The 20,801-nt window shown below is 30.7% G+C and overlaps 1 protein-coding gene across 1 annotated transcript in view; it reads left to right on the top strand.

The window, feature by feature from the left end:
• The window catches only part of Invadolysin (leishmanolysin-like peptidase, invadolysin), a 43,815-nt gene extending 23,985 nt beyond the window's left edge, over positions 1 to 19,830 (top strand). Inside the window, exons 2-11 of the mRNA XM_011506673.1 lie at positions 7,196 to 7,307; positions 7,851 to 8,032; positions 9,125 to 9,325; positions 12,548 to 12,773; positions 13,789 to 13,982; positions 15,170 to 15,302; positions 16,029 to 16,188; positions 16,842 to 17,008; positions 18,242 to 18,361; positions 19,562 to 19,830. Coding sequence (XP_011504975.1) covers positions 7,196 to 7,307; positions 7,851 to 8,032; positions 9,125 to 9,325; positions 12,548 to 12,773; positions 13,789 to 13,982; positions 15,170 to 15,302; positions 16,029 to 16,188; positions 16,842 to 17,008; positions 18,242 to 18,361; positions 19,562 to 19,723 — 1,657 coding nt within the window. The 3' untranslated portion in view covers positions 19,724 to 19,830. The remainder of the gene's footprint in view (positions 1 to 7,195; positions 7,308 to 7,850; positions 8,033 to 9,124; positions 9,326 to 12,547; positions 12,774 to 13,788; positions 13,983 to 15,169; positions 15,303 to 16,028; positions 16,189 to 16,841; positions 17,009 to 18,241; positions 18,362 to 19,561) is intronic.
• The last annotated feature ends 971 nt before the right edge of the window (positions 19,831 to 20,801 follow it).

The raw sequence follows: 20,801 nt of genomic DNA, 5'->3' as shown, positions 1-20,801 counted from the left end.
AAAACAAATATTCAACATTTAAATGTGAAAATTTTGATTTTAAAAAAGAACTAAAATGAATAATCAAAATCTACGTTTATTCAAACACTAAGGTTATAATATTTTATTTCCTATAACTATCGTGTAATGATTTTTATTTATTTGAACATTAGATAATACTTTTATTCTAATAAATACAAAAGGGATAAGTTGCGCTATATCAAAATATTTATCCAAATCTGTAAATTTAATAATAATGCTTTAGTATTAAAATGGTATTTCATTATATTAATTATTAAAATCTTCGATATAATTTTATAAAAATATGATTTTTTAATATAACTTCTTTTTAACAAAAAATCAATAATTGATATTAAGATAACATATATTACATTAATATATTATTCAGTCAAATTAAACTATTATTTATCTAAAGATAATTTGTAACAATTTGTTAATCTACTTTCAAGAAGCGAAGCCAAACTTTTTTTATCAGAGCTCTTATTTGACGAGTAGGTTAACATGTTCAAACAATTTTACTATAAAACTTTTAGTAAATAAGATCTAAAGTTTAGGATGACCATCGTTTTTAAATAGCTTATAACAGTCCAGCATTCTATACTATAAAATTATTCTCACTCGCTACGATTAATAATACGAATAAATGTTGGCAGAATAAAATTTGCACCCAGAATATATCTTCTATATTTAATTTCCTAATGGAAGTCGCATAATCGATAATCGACCATTGGCCATTTGATACGCGTAGTACAACGTTAATTCTTTGATGAGGAGATGAGCAAATGACTCTTGCAGTTTTCTTCGTAGAAATGCAAGTTTCTGCGATTTCAGTAAGAACTGCTTTTAATGTAGTTGGAGTGCCGCATAATCCGAGGTTGAGAAAATGTTAGTACCTCCGATCATTTCACCTTTTTCGCATAGATTTGCAAAAATTGATTGTACCTAACCGATTTGCATAAAGTAACTGTACATTTTCACTCCGACTTCGTTAAAATTGTCAATACAAAGCATTTGTTCTCATGAATATAATTTTTTTAAACTTTTCACGATATATTTTAAACGATCATACAGTTCAATGAAGCTGCATAATTACTCTCAATAAATATGTTAACCATTATTTGTTTCTCTTTACCTTATACCTATTTAGAACTGTGCATAAAATCATTACTAATTTATGCATGTGTTACATACAGTAAATGCCTCTTGTTAATTGTACATTAATATTAGCGACTACGTTCGTGCACGCGTGTATGTTACTGATTATTCAATAACTGTGTTTTAATAGATTTTATAATCAATTTAAAATTTCTACAATATATACATATGATTATTACTTTTAAGAGATAGTAAATACAAATATATAATTACTTTTCACCATATTTTATTCCCTCGATATTTTATCATTTCACAAATGTCAGAGTATAAATCAACAGTATTTGTTTTCTGTTCAAAATGTAATTATAATGCATGTATACAAAATGATGGAGAGTAATTACATGCTGTTTCCAAAAATGGAAAAAGGGTAAGGATAATATTACCTGTACCAATATACCAATATAATGCAGTGTTTTACTTTTAAAAATCGCTATATAAATACCAGGTAGATTAAAACAACCGTCATAAATAACAACACATGCTACATCGTAATTTGAAACTACTATTTAGGAATTATGTTACATTACTTTTACATATTATTACATATTAAAATACTGATTACATACTCTATTAATCACTTAATGAAAAAAAAAAGTTTAATAATTTATAATATTAATTATTATAAACAATACATTGTGATGACTAAATTTTTAATGTAATCTAATTCATTCGTCCAAAGTTCTTAAATATTTTCTCATACACAAAACGCGTACACAAAACAATATATACAGTGATAGGAATTCCGGTTTGTAGTTGAATTTCAACGACTTCTTCCTCTTTTTATAGTCCAAACAACATCATATAATATAGTCAACTAAAGTTTTCCATTTCCGCTGAACTCATGAGAAATATGTGTCCTTTTTCTTTGACAGTGCGTACGTAGTGAGAAATCCGCTATAACTTGAACCATCGGTACACGATGTAAATTTATAAAAAGAGTTGAAAAAATACATAAAGTCCACTTTTTTTTTTTCATACAAAAGTGACATATCGATTCTTACATGAAAGTATGTCCCACTACGTGATGTATTTTTCCACTGCCGAACTCAAAAGCTTTTAAGAGTAACGAAATGCCACGATAGACACGTTTTTCTCACTCTCACATAGATATTCCTTTACTTTTAAAATATTTACACTGTATACGATATTATAAATTTTTCTTTAAAAATACATTTTCAATGAAATTCATATTACAACTTTATTTTAACATATATTACCTTAATTGAATATATTTTTCTTTAATCATAATTATAAAGTATCGTTTATTAATATTATATTGATTTTACAAGACAAAAGAACATTAAATGAAACTTCAAATTGAAAAACGGTTTGTACGGATGAAATTTTTTTTTTAATAAAATTGATGGCGTAAAAGTGCAAGATTAAAAAGTAATATAAAAATGTATTATATTCACGTTACATAATGTAATATAATTTTAATTCGCTAAAAGCTTATAAAATGCGTGTTGATTTTTATCACTCAATATATTTATACAACTAAAATATTATCTGACAATTTTATTGAGCTAGAAGGAGTTTTCTTATGTCACATATCCATCTGAATTCACCAATAATGATATTACGAACTTTTAAAAGCATTACGAAAATAAATTACATATAACATATAATAGTCATATAAAAATATTATTTTCCATTAGAAAGAACTTTGAAAAGTATCGTTTAAAAAGTTCGACAAATTTATGATATTATTAATTCAATTACAAAAACCTTATTATATAACTACAGATGCACAAACGTAAAATGTTTTTATGTCTATAATTAGTAATCATGTAATTTATAAATAATCTTGAACCGTTACTCGATACTCATGGGCATTGACAATTTAGTTAGCCAACCCATGAATATTTCACGATTTTTTCGAATACGACCAAGCGTTTCTCCTTATTTTACCTTATTTTACCTTATTTTATTTTATTTTATCTACATTGCTTGGAAAAAGTATACGTTCTTTCTTTATAAGCCTCGCATAGTAAAGTGAAGGCAAAAGGTATTCCGGAAGTTTTGAGTATCAAACGATAACTGTCAACGACTTGTTTTTTGTAATTTCATCTCCCTCGTCAGCCACGAAATTGAATGGATATGCAATTTTTAGGAAATGACATTTTCGAAATGGATAAGTCGCGCATCGAATTTTCCATTCTAGAATACATCCCATAGATAGAAATATGCAAGGTAAAAAATTCTTCAATTGACAAATAATTATTTTGTAACGTAGTTTTCATTCATTCAGCGGTATTATTTGGTTAGAAAGGTCTTAAAAAAAAAAAGAAAATTGAATTTTATTAATGTGAATTTGAATGATCATTCTAAACAATTATCAGGGATATCTTACACATTATTTATTCACAGAGTCACATGCACCTCTAAAAATATTATGCAGCTCGTGTCGGATATCAAGTGTACGCAAAGTACTTTACAACTTATACGTAAACTATATCCATTCATATGTTTATAATGCAGTATCATTATTTTAATGCTCAAGCCTGATATTATTATTTTGATACTAATACTAATGTTATTTTACGAACAATAGCAATATTACAGACACTATATGCACATACTTTAATTAAATTCTTCCGCATTGATGCAGCATGAGTTACAAGATCTCGAAAGCTATACGAATATCGATTTAACGATGTAAATTTAATATCGGCTTTTCATAAATTTACCATAAAGATAACCCCCGAAAATTGTCAAATCATTTATCATAGTGTAATAAAAAAAAATATACATTTTTTGTATTTTGACGCTATAATTTATAGCGGCTTATTATTGTCATAAATTTTTCCTTTGGATACACTGAAGGAACCGTTACTTTTAAATTTACGTTACTTAAATTTACTGATGAAAGTGTTTGTAAATTTAGTTTTGTTTAAAAACATTGAAATTGAAATTATGTATATTATAAAGTTTATATAAGGATACATTGCAAATTGGTCTCACGGAACACCAATATAAGTAAATGCTACATTTGGTAAAAAAAGCGCTATAACCGTTCCAAACATTGTTGGAAAGCTCATCTGTAAAGAAAGCGTAAGCGTCGGTAAAACGTGTAAAGGCAGCTTTAACAGCTCTTATAGAGGAAAGTTAAGAGAAACGGATGTGGGACGACGCGGACGACACGTGTGGGAAACATCTAAGCGCCGACAGACAAGCATATTCGATGTCGCCAAGCCGTTACACTTGCAGTAATGCGACAGTCACTTTATCATTGTCCTTGAAAGCGTTAACGCGTAATTCCATAAATTCTGGAGCTAGAGATGAATAAAATCACTAAGATGAGTTGAGTAGAATACAATTCGCCAATCAAAGAGAAATGAGAATAAAATTGGTTTGAAAATTAGATTAGATCCTAGATATGAATAGATAACAATTTATACTAATTATCTAGAATTTTATTACGAATTTTGCTACAGTTTTTTGTTATGGAAACAAAGAGATGGAAAATTTGCCGAAAAAAATTAAATTGAGTGTAGATTCGAAATAAGAAAACAAAAAAAATATGAAAGGTAATTTAAAAGAAGATAACAATAAAGAAAGCTAATGTATTAATGATCAAAAGGAACATGAAAATAGAAAGGGATTTTATATAGTGGATAGTCTTAAAATCATAAAAATATGTTTGTAAAGATAATTAAAACATAAAAATAGTGCAAACGTTCGAAAATTTTGCAGATTAGTGATAAAAAAAGAAAGAAAATTTAAAAAGAGAAGCAATCCGGTACTATACCAAAAATGGATTTTAAATTAATTCTAAATTAGAAAAATTTTCTACTAAAAATAAAGATAAACAAATTTAAATATAAAAAACATTTGATTTATTACTATTATTCGAGAAGCTTTAAATGTGGTTGTTCAAATGCAAAAAAAAATTTACTTTTTAATAAGAGTATGTAGGCATGAGATTGAATAGAAAGAAAAGAAAATATAAGTATAAGTGAAAAATAGAAATAAATATAAATATTAAAATTGTAATTAGAGATAAAACGTATTATTAAACGTACTATTAAAAGATATTATTAATCGAGAGGTTAAAATGAATAGAATATTATTGCGAGACTTTTGTCTCAATTACGTATATTTACGAAATGAACGGTCATAGTACAGAAAATAATTAGAAAATTCGAACCACATAATTAAAGTGCTGATACGAAAAGTAAATAAAAGTCTTGTAAGGCAGTGTATGCGCGATGGAGATAACAAATAAAAAACTAGATTGAATTCTTTTTAACTTAATTATTCTTCAAAAAATTATATTTTATTGAAATAAGAAATAAAATTCCAATATCCTTATAATATTATAATTAAAAGTATAAAGTTTTATTGCAAAATAATAAAAGTTAAAATAATTAATTTATGTAGTGAAAGAAATAATAAATAATAATAATAATTGTAATAATAATAAAATAAAGTGCAGAAGAAGGGGATAATTCTAAAAAGAAAGGAATGAAGCTTGGAGTGAAAGCATGCCGAAACAATAAGCTAGTGAAAATACTTTATGTTATTGAATTCAGATGAGCGAAAAATAATGGAATTAATGAAAAGAAAAACCAATGGCAAACAAATGATTGAAATTATTGATCACTCATGCCGAATATTGATTTTAAATTTAGAATGGAATTGCTTCGAATAATATCTTCATTATTGACTGTAGATACTGCAGATGTGTATGTAAACCTTTATATAATTGATTATGATTAAAAACAAATAAAATGTAGAAATAATTTTAATTATACATAATTTAAAGAAGCAAAATTGGTAAAGGCAATAATTTATTGGAGTATGTTGAATGTAATAAAATATTAATTGCTCATACGAATTCGTTTCATATCATAATTTAAGTAATTTCAAACATGATTATAAAATATTCTAATAAAATACTTTGTTTTTTTCAATCACTATATAACCATTTTTCAATGATCATATACAAGATATTTCAATTTAAATTTGTAAATTACATCGTGTATTTAACAGGTATAGGAATGGATCGTAAATAATTTTATTTCATTATGTATATTTGTATATTTCGTTTCTGTTCATGTTTTGTCTTATGTACAATTGTGTTATGGAAGTGTGAAAGCAATGAAATGAAAATTGAACTTTTTATGAATTTCTACTTATTCTCCTCTGTCTTTTAATTCATTGTATCCTAGATTTTTTCGATACTCCTCTCCGTTTACTCCTTTTTATTATATGCCTTCTCGGTCACATAATAACATAAAAATCCTATTAAAGCATGCCATTCCACATTTTAAGTGTATGAAAAGTAAAAGGACTATTTATCCCTACGCAAGCGCAAAATTTTAAATGTAGGATTGAAATTTAAATGTCTTTAAATAAAAATAATATGAAAGTTGCTACGTTTTATCAACATCCCCAGTCTTTAAAAAGAGATGAAAATAGAATATTCTTTTTTAAAAGCACATAGTATTTCGATTAATAACACTATTATTTAATAGTTATGAATTTAAAAATTGAAAAACTTTTTAGTTTAGTTTTGTGAATTACAATGGGCTTGCCAAAGTCAGTGATACGAGAATTGCAAATAGAAATTTTTCTACCCCTACGTAACGATCCTTCGATTCACATACGAGTGAGTAAGTTAGAGAGAGACAGAGAGAGAGAGAGAGAGAGAGAGAGAGACATTTTAATCTCCATTTGGACTATGGCAAGGGATTTTATTGTTAATGGTTATAGCTGGGAAGTTCGACAAAATCGCGCTTGTTGAGAATGGAAAAAAAATTTAACAAGAGAGACAAAAGAGAAGACGATTTCCTTCTCTGCGAAACGAGACGATTGATAATCGCAATTTTGTTGAACTCAAGATTTATCTATTCTTGATATTTCCCTCGATTGTAAAGAATATCTGCAGCATTTACTTTAATCTAATACAGTCAACTTTTATTTCTGCGAAATATAATTTTTAAAGAAATACATACACATTCTTATAATTGACTTGACTCGAAATATCTAATTTTCCTCATGTGATAATTAATATTTTAATAAATTTTCATTACAGAAAATGCGACAGTACTCAAGTTTTTGTCAAGGATAATCTTACCCATTGCATTGATACCTGCAAAGCGGAAACGATGTGCGGAGAAGTTGTGGTGCCTGAACAGCATCTTGACGTAAGTATAAGTATTATCCTTATAAAGAAATTGTCGGTTTGTCCATAAAATAAATTATAAACGATAGAGAATATTTTAATCGTATACGCTAGGTGACTTTCTTTTAATATCATTCCTTATTTTGGCCATATAATGTATGGAAATACGTAGATTTACTAAAGAATTTTACAATCGCATTCAATTCAATAATCCATCGATAATAATTTTACTTAGAAATGCTGGAATTAAATTAATATTGTATGATCGGTGTAATGAACAGACATTTGATGATAAAGAGAAGGGGAGAACAAGATGGGAATCACGAATAGTCCCAGTGTTCGAACCATTGAAAATAAAAAATAGCTCTATTAATAATTATATCGCACCCCCAGCTGTGAAATAAATGTGAAATAAATTCGAAATCGAAGCTAATAAGAAGGGCAATGATTTCATTGGCCACGATGACTTAAGGATCGAGTCCTAAGGTGCAAATTAGCAGGATGGTCAAAAATTTTATCCGCGGCTTGAGTCGATATAGTAGAGCTCTATGATTCCTCGTCGCAGGCCTGTAGAGTGTGCGACAAGGCTGGATTGTACTGCCGGGTGGAGTTGGGAAGCGTCCCGGGCGAGGGCATTGACGGGGCTGACTTCGTATTCTACGTCTCGGCCATGTCGACGGAGAGGTGCAAAAAGGGCCTCACCGTCGCTTACGCCGCCCACTGCCAGCAGGAAGCCGCGCTCGACAGGTGAGTCGTAGCGCTAAAACATTATTAGTTACCTCTGACCTGCATAATATTTCTGATTTCTGATTTCCGACTTTCGCATTGACTTTGAATTTACGTTCCTTCGTAATCGACTAAGATATTTTTTAACGATCGAGAATTTATTCCTTCCTGTTACGATGTATTCAATATAGGTATTATTTTGAAAGGTCATTGTCAGAATTATTGTGCTGATTGTGATGTGATTATTGGAATTTGAAATAAATGTTGTACAGAAATTTACGATGGAGCGCTGATGCGTTTTTTAATTAAAATGATTGCATAGGTGATTAAAGTCCCGCACTCTGACGTTAAAAATGTTCATAAGCTTTTAATAGTCGTAGATATTTGATTTAAATTTTAATTTAACATTGCAAATTAATTAAAAAAGTGCTTCTGACACTGATATAGAAAATTAACTGAAAAGCCTAGGATTTAACAATTTTATTTCCAAAACAAGCAGCGCCGTATTTATAATAATTTACAATAATGGATTATAGACGTTTTTAGGAAAAGAAAAGAAAATTTTAATAATAGTACAGCCTATTTGAAATTGAAATTAAAATCCACCGGATATTTTACTACACCTCTTTGGCACTATGAGAAAACTGACTTTATCTCGCTATTGGGGAATTGAAAAATGTTCTTGTAAAATGTTCTATTTAACGAGTGGCACGACAAGCCGTAAATTATGATTTTTTTACCGCTAGATAGCCAACAAGTATTAATTGAAATAAATTGAAAATCAATCTATTTTCACAAGATTCAAATGATTGCAATTATTTAACTAATCGCGAAAATCATCATGCTTCCTTTCAATTTACTTTAACTTTCGTATTTGTATATTATCAATCCCAGAAGACATTTTATCAATGATATAAAAATTAAAGAATTACGCACGTTGATACGATGCATAACATAATTTCACTCGCATTCGGCTGACCATCCACATTCACTAACCACTCGCACATACACGCAACACATATCATCGTCAAAACCCTAATAAAACAAAAAAAAAAAAAAAAAATTAAATGCCCCCAAGAACAATTAACAATACGAGACAATTGTCTTAAACAGGCCGATAGCGGGCCATGCGAACCTCTGCCCGGAGAGCATCAGTACGAAACCCCAGGAGCTGGAAACGCTGCTGAGCACCGTGAAGCACGAGATATTACACGCACTCGGATTCTCCGTTAGCCTCTACGCCTTCTACAGGGACGGACGTGGCGAGCCGAGGACGAAGAGGACCGAGACGGGGAAGCCACCCCTCAACGAGACGTGAGTAGTTTATCTTCTTTTCAGGGGTCGTAAAATTAGTTGGGCACTTATTACGAGACATGAACTTTGACTTTTCCATTGCCATTACGAGTGCTCGATCGGAGAAATATTTGATTGCGTTGGTTACTGTGTCTTGAACGAACGATTATACCAATTATACATTCTTAACAGGATAGTTGATTAAAAAATTATAGCATAATCGTCCATCTAGCGTACCATGGCATTCTAGCGTTGTTTATCGAGGATTTTTCGATAATCAGTGCCAGTCAGTACAGCTGACCAACTCGGTAAAATAACCCAATGGAAATGAATGCCTCGCATGGGCTTTGAGATTCTCTGTTCCGAATTCCGGAGCGCCAATCAAAATTACACAGTACACCGAACTCCATGAATTCTTCCGGCCTCGTTTCATCCACTCATCCTCGAGAAAAAATAGAGACGCGCATCAGCGTCGGCAGACAGAAGGTTCATCGGGTTTGCTCGCCGCCACTGCCGCGACTCTCGGAATTTTCCAATTCCAAAAACAAATACACATGGACTTGTGAAGTCGCGGGGATAGCGAGCGAACATCGATCGTTTCCCTAACGCCTCACCCCCGTCCCCCTCACCCACACAATTCTCCATCCTTTTCATTCTTTATCGCGGCCATTTGAATAAGGTTTACTTAATATACTACTGACTTTTAAGCTAAATGCTGTACTCTTGAAGCGGGCTGCTCTCTGCTAAATGTTGCTAATTAGCAATTCCCACTTTTGCGCTTATAGAATAGAACTTAATGAATTAGAGTCATTTTTGTTAGGTATAGGGCATTTGTTATTATTCTTCTATTAAAAGGCAGAAAGTTTGTATTTGTGCATTATAGATAAAATTTTCTTATTTCGTAAAATGATATCCAAAAGTCATTTATGGGATACATTTCGAACGATTCGCTTGATGTTTGTAAACTTACTGAAGTATTTTCAGTTTAAGATAACTTGCGATAGTTTAACAAAAATCTTAACTCTATTTTAAAACTGTTAATATTCGAGAGTTGATTCTTTCTAAAGCATATTAAATTGCTAAATGGCCGTGAATTTTCTTTACTAAATTTTACTTAACCATTCTCGATAGTGTCAATTACCGAGTCTGACATTTAAATTAATCTAATTATTAAATTTATTTTTCAAGAATCCTATTATACTATTATAGTCTAAAAGTCTATTTCATAATTTTCAAAAACATTATTTACCATCAATATTGCTTCGCGAGTATTAACGAATGTATTGGCGCTATATAATTATGTTAAATTTAGCTCTTAAATTGAGATTTAAGAGTCTTTATTTGAGAGAACAGTGAAATAGAATATAAATTCAAAACAGACATAAAAATACTATTTTTAACGTAATGTTTTTATGTACTAATTGAATTCAACATATTAATTATTATATTTATTGTAATTCAATTTTATTATTAAACCTTCTTATTTGTTTCCTTGGCCAATATTAACAAATTCTTTACAGTTATCGACTCATTTAAAGTATATGTTAATCGAAAGTCATTATTTTATATAACTAAAATAATATAAAATTAATGAATAATTTATTTTAACCGTATATTGAAAATTTTATTCTGCGAGTAGAAATGTCCATTAATAAGCAGAATTTAACCGATGCAACTTTTTATACAACATATATCTTACTCATTAATGATATGCTCCGTTTACGAAATTGATACTCGATTATGAATTCGCAATTATTTTAAGTGTCTTACATACCTTCATTTTAATCGGCTTCTTATCTTAAAGCTCATGCGAATGTATTACGAGCCACGTATCTCGTAATTTTCATCCTCGAATCCGACATAAAAGCCGAGCAAATGATGTGAAAAAGAGAAGGCCGAGACTTTTATTTTTCTTTCTGTACTACTCACGTCGGTTTCCACTGGTACTTGGCTCCGTTGTTTTCTTTCCTTGCACAATGCAGGAGAGCGAACAGATTTCACGAAATTTACGGCGAAACATTTTCCGACTGTGATTTTTCTGATACGACCCTTTTCTTATCTCTCTGATGTATTTCCTTTCTTGGGTACACTTTACTGGAGCATTTCATCAACGATAACGTTCTACTGGCAAATGACTAAGAAATAATAACATTGGCATGATTTATCATATTTATCAATGCCATTTTGTATAGTATTTAATAATTCATAAATAACCATTGGAAATAATCACTCGATTAAGGAATAAAAGCAACTTTGTTTAATATAATATTCAGTAGAATAAAAGTCTTGTGATAAAGAAGATCACTTTATATTATATGCATTTCAAACTAAATGCTTATCGTTATGTATGCGAAGAAACAAAAGATAATAAATTAAATTAAATTAAAAAAATATATTTAAATATATATAACTGTGCTTTTATTTCTGCAAGCATTGACTTATCTATATTGAAATATAGATAAAATTTTTATTGTAAGAATGTTATTAATTATTAATCTGATGAAATATTATGCTCAAAAAATTAATCTGTCTTATCAAATAATTATTTATCACGGCGTACATTTATTATTTGGTTTAATAAGATTCATAAAATTTACTAGATTAATAAAAATAGTGCGAAAACAAAAACGGCATTATCTCGGATTGACATTTTTTTTTTTCATTTAATAATGATTGTCCCTCCTAATCACGAAACAATCAGGTTTTTTTTTTCAAAATCTATACACTTTTCTAGTATTCTCCAGAATGTGACGAATGGGTAAGCAAACAGTATTTAAAAATAATAAAGTATGGACAAGTCAGAGCTCTTACAATTAAAGTGGGTCCTCTTCTTTTGATTTTATTTTAAAATAATGTAGTGATTACAAATATTGATTTTAAATTAATGTGATAAATTGAATTGCTTATTAATATGACTAAAAACCGTATTATGCTACATAAATACCCATTAACTTGTCTATTAATATTTTATCGCCAAGAAAATTATACACACACACGGATACAGGCACAGACACAGACACGCGCGCGCGCGCGCGCACACACACACACTTCCAGTGAACAAGAATAATCGCAAATATAAATGCAATGTGTAACTTTAAAAGGTATAAGCATCGCGTACTATTTACACTCCCGTAAGACGTTTCCCATGGGGCCGCTGGCTTAGTCCATTAATTATCACAGGGGAGAAGAAGCAGCAACAGCCATTTTGGCCAAGTGCTAATAACTGAACCATTGCGTTCTCAGGTTACAGACCCACCAATGGAGCGACAATACGATACGCACGGTGATAAGACATAGCTGGCAGGTACACGGAGGTAGCGTCCGGCGTTCGATGCAGATGATCGTGACGCCGCGAGTGCGCGCCGAAGTTCGGGCACACTTTGGATGTCGAGACCTGGAGGGCGCGGAACTCGAAGATCAGGGTGAGAACGGCACGGCTCTCACGCACTGGGAGAAGAGGGTCTTCGAGGTGAGCCGATAAATTATTATTACCGTTAATTCGTTATCATGGACTTATTTTATGCCTTTCATGAGTGTCTATGGCTTTGGATCTCTCTCATTAGGGTGTCGCTGGAAATAATTTATTCAAAGCTACTCAAACTCTTAATGTTATTAAATATATTCGTTAGAGTAACTGGAGCGTTGTGAAAATTATATTTTCAAAAATAACGCGGCTTGTGCTCCTTGTCCGTTTCTTATCTGATATTTTACGTTTCGTTTAATAGAAAGTATTAAAGTTGAACTTTACAAATGATGACTCGATTGAAGTTCGTTGATGCTTCTATTCATATTATTATTTTTCGAAATTCAATTCTTTAACGCGAATGGACTCTGGACTATATATTAATATGGTTTTGTTAATTTAGTAAATCTATTTAATAATGAGAGAGTTGTAAAAAAAAGATAATTAATGGAGACTGATGTAGCCTAAAGAACAAAACTTTACTCGGTAATTAACAGAGAATGTCTGAAAAACTGGAGGAATCGAGACTATTGACTATATATAGTACTCGTACACTACAGAAATACGAAATTATTAATATAATAATAATAAAGAATTAAATTTTAATCAATTGACCGTAGTACCCGAGTTGATTATAAAAATGAATTTATCGCAAGATATTGGATGTGTTAGATACATTATGATAAATCAGTAACAATGAGTGGGAAAGAAGAGATTATGCAAAAATGAGTTTGATATTTAAATTCAAATGGCAATTAACGTAAATCGTATTGATTGATTGGTTCGACTAATTTAGCAATAAAAAATATATACACTGTATTTTAGATGCAGAGAAATATCACTAGTATACTGTAAGATACTGAGAGAGAGAGAGAGAGAGAGAGAGAGAGAGAGAGAGAGAATTTATTTGAGAGACAGACAAATCCGTTCCATCAAGCCGTCGTCTCTTTAAATCACTTACGGCCAATGAGACCTTTAATCGATTGCCAAGACATATATTTCACATGTCGTATTTGTACAGAATGAGGCGATGACCGGCACCCATACCCAAAATCCCGTCTACTCGAGGATTACCCTGGCGCTCATGGAGGACACTGGCTGGTACAGCGCCAACTATTCGATGGCCCAGGAACTCGGCTGGGGCAGGAAGTTGGGTTGCGACTTTGCTATGAAGTCCTGCAAAGAATGGATCGTATCCAAGTCCTCGAAGTTATCGTACGTTGACTTCGATTGATTACAGAATCCCTAGCTTTAATGGCCGTCTTACATACTAATTCTATAGAATAGCGACGGTAAGCTGAAGGTGTCCGTGAACTTTATCTATAAATTACGAATAATATAAATGCTGTTGACGGTATCGATTCAAAGAAATACTTTCATTTATTGCTAACAAATTCAACTACTGACTTAACTATAATTCCTTCTAATATAATGACAACTGTTGCAAAAACTCTTTTTATAGACGTTCAAACTATCTTTCACATTGCCAGTAGGAGGAAGGAGAAAGATTTTTCATTTCTTCACTTAGGGGATTTTATTACTTCATTCCCACGTGTATATCATTAAAAGTTTATCATCTTATTTCTAAAATAGAGGCTGTCTACATTTTAACAATGACTTCAATTTTTCCAATAGTTTAGAATTTTATAACCTATCAAATATTTTTTCAAATTTTTCTCTCCTTCTCTTGCGAAGATTCTCTTATAAATTCTTCGTACAACACCCTCCAAAGAAAATCCTTTTTATTTTATTCTTTTAAATCCACGGGTAAATAATAGTATTACAGAATTAAATATTATCTTTTGTTTAAATATGCCAACCAAATCGTATGCACAATATTTCCTTATAATATCCTTTAATATATAATGATCAAATTTTATTAAACTATAAAGCATAAAATAACTTTCAATGTGAATTATTGTTTCGTTATTAATTGAAAATAAATTATTGACTCACAAGTCCTTCAAAGTATTTACTCTACTTTAATTGAGTATTTAGTATTTTTAAATGTAAATAGTCGAAAATAGCAAAAACAAAACATAACAATAACAGAATAATTACAAGCACTTGCTCCGATTAACCCTTACGACCAATCGAAATATTTATTTGTAATAATATTTTCGGAATATTTAATTTTTCTCTATATACGTAAAAGTGCTTTGCAAATTTTTTACAATAATCTTGATAAATTATCGATTTTGGTTAAAATCCAAGTGCCCATAAATCTTTCCACGTAATACTTCGACACTTTACTAACAATTTATTCTATATAATCTATAAATATTTTATTGTTGGTTGCCGCTTCGCAGAAAGGATAACGAAACGTATGTACAAAAGATACAAAAACTTATAAGTAGTTAAAAATTGGAAAGCCCTCTTCTTTCAATGTCGTAATTTTTCAGAGGTAAATCCATTCATCCGTTTTGCAATAAAGTGAAGCGAGATCCTTTGCAAACCGAATGCACCGACGACCGAAGCTCCGTCGCTCTTTGCAACCTCGTGGAACACCCGCAACCGCTGCCTAAGCAATATCAGGTTCGTTCGCTCGTGCAATGTATGTACATAAAACTTGCAGAATAAAATTTTATTCTGCAAATAAATAATAAAGCTAGCATTGATCGAGCCGAGAGGAAATTAATTTTTCTTGGTCGATTAAAATTACAGTTATATTGAGGCTAAAAAATCAATTCAGTTCCGAAAGTAGGTGCAAGTGTAAATTGCAACAAAATTAAACTGATTGAATATTTATATAAAAATTGTACGAAATAAGTATTCGACCATTAATAATTATGATTAATATAATTCTGACAGTATTTCAAAATTATTGGACTAAAATTTCGGATTCACGAACCAGTATATTGCAAATAAATCTTCCAATAAAAAGTGAAGTCCAATACTCATAAATATTCGATACAGCAATATTTATATTTTATTAATAAAAATTGCCCATATATAAAGATTGAGATATCGTGAACAGTATTTTCAGAAAAGTGAAAACGTACATTCTTAATGTGGTTTATAAATTAAATAAATAGTGATGCAAGTTTTCATAAAAAAAATTATTTTATTTAATACTGGTGAAATGATACCTGTTTACTAATAATCTTCTCGATAAAATTGTACTGAAATAACGAACTCTGTTTAAACTCATGTTTCTTAAAAACAAATATTCCAATTACAAATACACAGTTGATTTGAAGCTTTAATTAACTGTGAATGCAATCACAATGTATTTAACTGCACACGTAACAATTTCTCTAGAATTTTGATTGGATCCCGAACGTTCCGCGGGGCCGGGAAGAGTATTACGGTGGTTCGATCTCTCTCGCAGATTACTGCCCTTACAACCAGGAATTCACCTGGAGGGCCAACAACACAGTTGTTCGTGGCTCGCACTGCCTTTACGAGGACAACAATCCACGTGAGTAAAGATAATTTTTAACAATTGGGAAATACTGTATCGATACACTTTCCTAAAGTCATAGCCATCTAAAGAACTATCCCAAAGAAACAATTCAAATATAAAATGATAGAGAGAGAGAGAGAGAGAGAGAGAGAGAGAGAGAGAGAGAGAGAGAGAGGCACGATACACCCATTGCACGTAGCACACATACGTAGCAGTTTCCTTATGAGCTCTTAACGATTATATTTACAAACCGCCCTGATACTTACTATATAGCTTTCTCTTCCCTTAAATATTTCTTTCACATATGGACAGTTTATTAGATGTTCACTTAAAACTATAGAAACTTGAAACAAACATGAAAAAATTTTTCCGTAAATTAATTCACAAATACTTAACTCGTACTCATAATCTCAATATTTCACTTTTGCACATACAATTATCGATTCTTATTGCCATATCGTTATCTCCATTATATTATATCGTGCAATCACTGACTCAATGCCGATGATAATGTAATATCTAATCTTATTAAGCCTACATCTTCTTAGCATTTTAATATCCATTCCCATAATGGAGTCAGTCAAGTCTAACCGCGCTACCGTTAATTTAAGAATAAGGAATAAATAATAATGTCTAAATAACTTACACCGATGTCTCTCTGTCGATAGATCCGCAAAAAAACTTCGCCTTGGAGAGGTATGGTGGTAAATCTCGATGCTTCGACCACACAAATCAGATGTGGGAAGAGAGAACGTGCAAACAGGTGCGACAATGGCAGCACTGGGGCTCCGGGTGCTACCAATACAAGTGCGAGGCTGGACGGCTACATATTATGGTTTGTAATAATGCGATAATGGCAAACCGATTGTATATTGTCGTTGTTGCGCCGATTGTTGGTGACGAGACTCTCATTTTACCGATGCTGTTAGATTATTTTATCTTTGTTGAATTCCTGCCTGATTTGTGTACTAACGATGAGGGGATTATTGAAATATTGTTTTACAACACCTACGTTAGCTTATTCATAAATAGCTAAGGAATTTATTGGGACTGCATCGTGGAAAAATACTAATACACTTATCCGGGGCTCGTTTCATGTATTTTGTCATGAAATAATACCAAATAATATGACTGCAATTCAACCCCAAGTAATACCCCCAAGTTCTTTTTTCGGGAACAGGAATACGTAAAGTACGATACATCGTCGAGAAAACTGTCGAATAGCATTTCAGAAAATATACAACTATTCACAAATATAATAATAATATTTAATCGCATGCGTATTTTAAAACTTAAACGTATGCACATATTGAACTTGTTTATATTAATATTTTAATATTATACCATAATTTTACTGAATTTCATATTTTACATAAAATACTTGATTTTAAAATAAATTCACATAAAATGCAATGTTTAAACTATGCTTAACGTAATTTATTCATTGAAATAAATAGAAATAAAATATTTATCTTGTGCATTAATAAACCGCTAAATACCATAAATATTGTATATACAATTTAGAATAACTGGCAAGATCGAGTTCAATTATTTATAAAAACATTTCTATTTGACTTATTAAAATTTATTAATACATAATTTTTTCATTTAATTTTAATGATTGAAATATCGCGTTATGCTACGATCTTTTAAATACTAAGAAGAATCGAAAAATTGACATCACGTTTGAAATTAAGTTACTGTTTATTTAAAAACTCCCTTATTTTTTATATCTTATCAATTTATTTGTAATTGAGTGTCCGATTAAATTAAAGTTATCACGGTAAAAACTAGAGTAAAATAATCGTTAAAGCTTCAACCGAAAAGACCGCTAAATCACTTCAAAATTATTGGCACAAAAAGAAAGAGACAAATGCATAAGATGTACATAGGCCACAGCAATTAATTCTCTACGCAATTAAATTTATCACATCGTCCTTCGTCACATTATCGAGATCATTGCGTTATTCACAAATTCTCGCGGTTAATCTGCGTGATCGTACTCGCAGCTTAACTAAACAACCTCCTACATCTTCTATCTTTATACCTTGGCAATTGTGCTCCGCAGGTCACGAATTACACGTACACGTGTTACCACGCTGGCCAAGAGATCGCCATCAGGATAATGCAGAACGAGTGGCTTCACAAGGGCGCCCTGATTTGCCCACCATGCCGAGACCTTTGCCAGGTGATAAATCCGTTCACCCTATTGGTCTTTATGAGACCTTTTTCCTTTTGATCACTCTCCTTCGTCTTAAGCTTACTTAGCTAGCGCGTATCGACAAATCAGCGATTCGCCATTTTCTCTTATTTATGACTGACTTTAATGAATGACAAGATGGAGATTTTTAACCTTCAATGGTAGGCATTATTTGGATTGATTATTGGATATCGATTGTTAAACTGCTGGAAATTTTGTTTGATAAAAGAGGCAGATGTGCTCAGAGCTAGTCTGTTCCGACCTTCCATTTACAAGAAATTTTACAATCTTAAATGTTTTAATAATTTTTAGTTATAATTACTTGAAATGCGCAAATAAGCAATAAATAAGACAAATAAGCCATATAATCGCTTAACCATCTTATGAATTTTTGGTTTCAATATGCAGCAGTCGTGTGTTTCGAAAGAAATGAAAAGAAAAGAAAAATAATACCGAAATAAAAGACATCAAAAAGCGTTTGCTTCGCCTTTATACGTTTTGTCGAAATTTTTTAATTAAATTTATTTCATTTAAAAAATAAGTATAATTATAAATTTTATTGTGTGTAATTTTATTTATGATTTTTAAATTACTGCTAGTTTTATCAAATAAAAAATAATTAAATAAGATTATAATTAATAATATTAAACAATTAGTAGTATATACTATCTTATAACTCTAAGCTTTATAAAAACTTTATATAACATTGCTGCGACGTAAGTCGCTATTTAATTCTTTTACTATTCGTTTAAGATACATTAATAAAAAAAAGACTAATTAAAATGTTTCGGACAACTTTCTATGTACATTTAATGTACAAATATAATTCTTTCCATACAAGACTAAAAATATGTTTTTCATCCCTTTCGACTATATAAATAGTTTGATAAATTGCAAATGCATAGGGTATTTTATTTACACAAATTACACGAAAATTGTTTGCAAAAGTTTAGTTTAGAATTTTCACTGGAAAATATATATAATTAGATCACCATCCTAAAGAAATATTACTATATGTAAACTAAAAGTTTCATTGTTTAGCTTTCAAGTTAATGTTTATTATTGATAGTTAGTATTTAAATTATTAAAGGCCTTCCAAATCTTACGTACGATTAAATTAATTTTATAAATAATAAGAAAAAGTGCAAGTTTCGACCAAATAAATTGAAAATCACGTCACATTCGCAGGAAGAGTTCATGCTGCGCAACGAGAAATGTAAGCCAGGCGATGAACATCCTCCGGCGACGTTCTATCACCGTGACACCCTCAACTGCGACCGGGCATCGAGCTGCGTCCTGAATACGACAACCCTCAGCCTCATTATGGTCCTCCTCTTCGTTTTCAGATGATCAAATCTGTGCGCCAGCTAGTTTACTTTTATTTAAGGCCACACGTGGGGAGAGCGTGAGAGAGAAACGAAGATGTTACGAAAGGGAGAACATTATCTGATTAGTTTGATTCAATGTTGGAGATTTTAAAATTGCTTGCTGGCGTGTAATGCAAAAATCTTCGCAATTTCAACTTCAGACAATTGTGATTTTGTGAGAGACAGGAGAGTGATAGATTACCGACCGAGTCAACTTTACGTTTATTAATTCTCCAGTTAAAAAAATATCATAGGTTAAATGGGAAAAAAACGGGGGATCAATATTTTTTATTAATAATAATTGCATTTATTGCTTTTGAGAAGCCGAGTGTTTTGTTAAAGAATTTCAAGCTTATTATCCATTAATGTATTTCAATGACGTGCGTATAATTGGAACGATGTGTAGGTAAAGTAGATAGTAGGATGCTAATCACATATTGATAACATAATAAACATTTTACCAATATATTGAGATAGAAGAAATGTCGTCCACGAGTATTTGAATTATATAAATTGTTGGCAAATTTCATTATACGAGTAATGAAATTTTAAATCAATTGAAATACACTTGATGATAAAAGAAATTTCATGTAATGAAGTTTTGAGTCGGTGAAACAGTTTGAAAATTTACTCTCTCGTCTCCTTCACTGAGATAATTCTGATACCTTAGCATTTAGGGAAAAATTAATAATTTGCCGAGCATTATAAAGGCAAACATTCGTTTTACCCTCGTTATGAAATTTCAATTTATTATAAAGTTTTTTAGAATTAAGAGTGCGTTTATTTGTTGCCATTTATTCTAATTTTTATATTCTTGAAGCCATAAGTAATCAAGATTTAGGACCGATTAGATGTAATGTTAGTTGCGTATTTAGAAATTATTATAAACGGCAAAAACTTTTTACTTTCTCTTACTGTACTTTGACATTTTTCAATACGTGTAAATAATTATAGAAGTGAAAATTAGTTTTTAAATGCATTCTGACATTCCAATATGTAAATAGCTTGAATATTTCGGAGAGCTACGTTTAATCTAACTATTTGCAAAAAAAGAAAATCCC

This window comes from Ceratosolen solmsi, unplaced genomic scaffold (assembly GCF_000503995.2).
Source record: "Ceratosolen solmsi marchali unplaced genomic scaffold, CerSol_1.0 scaffold6, whole genome shotgun sequence".
Lineage (NCBI taxonomy): Eukaryota > Metazoa > Arthropoda > Insecta > Hymenoptera > Agaonidae > Ceratosolen > Ceratosolen solmsi.
This window is presented reverse-complemented; position numbering and strand designations above follow the sequence as displayed.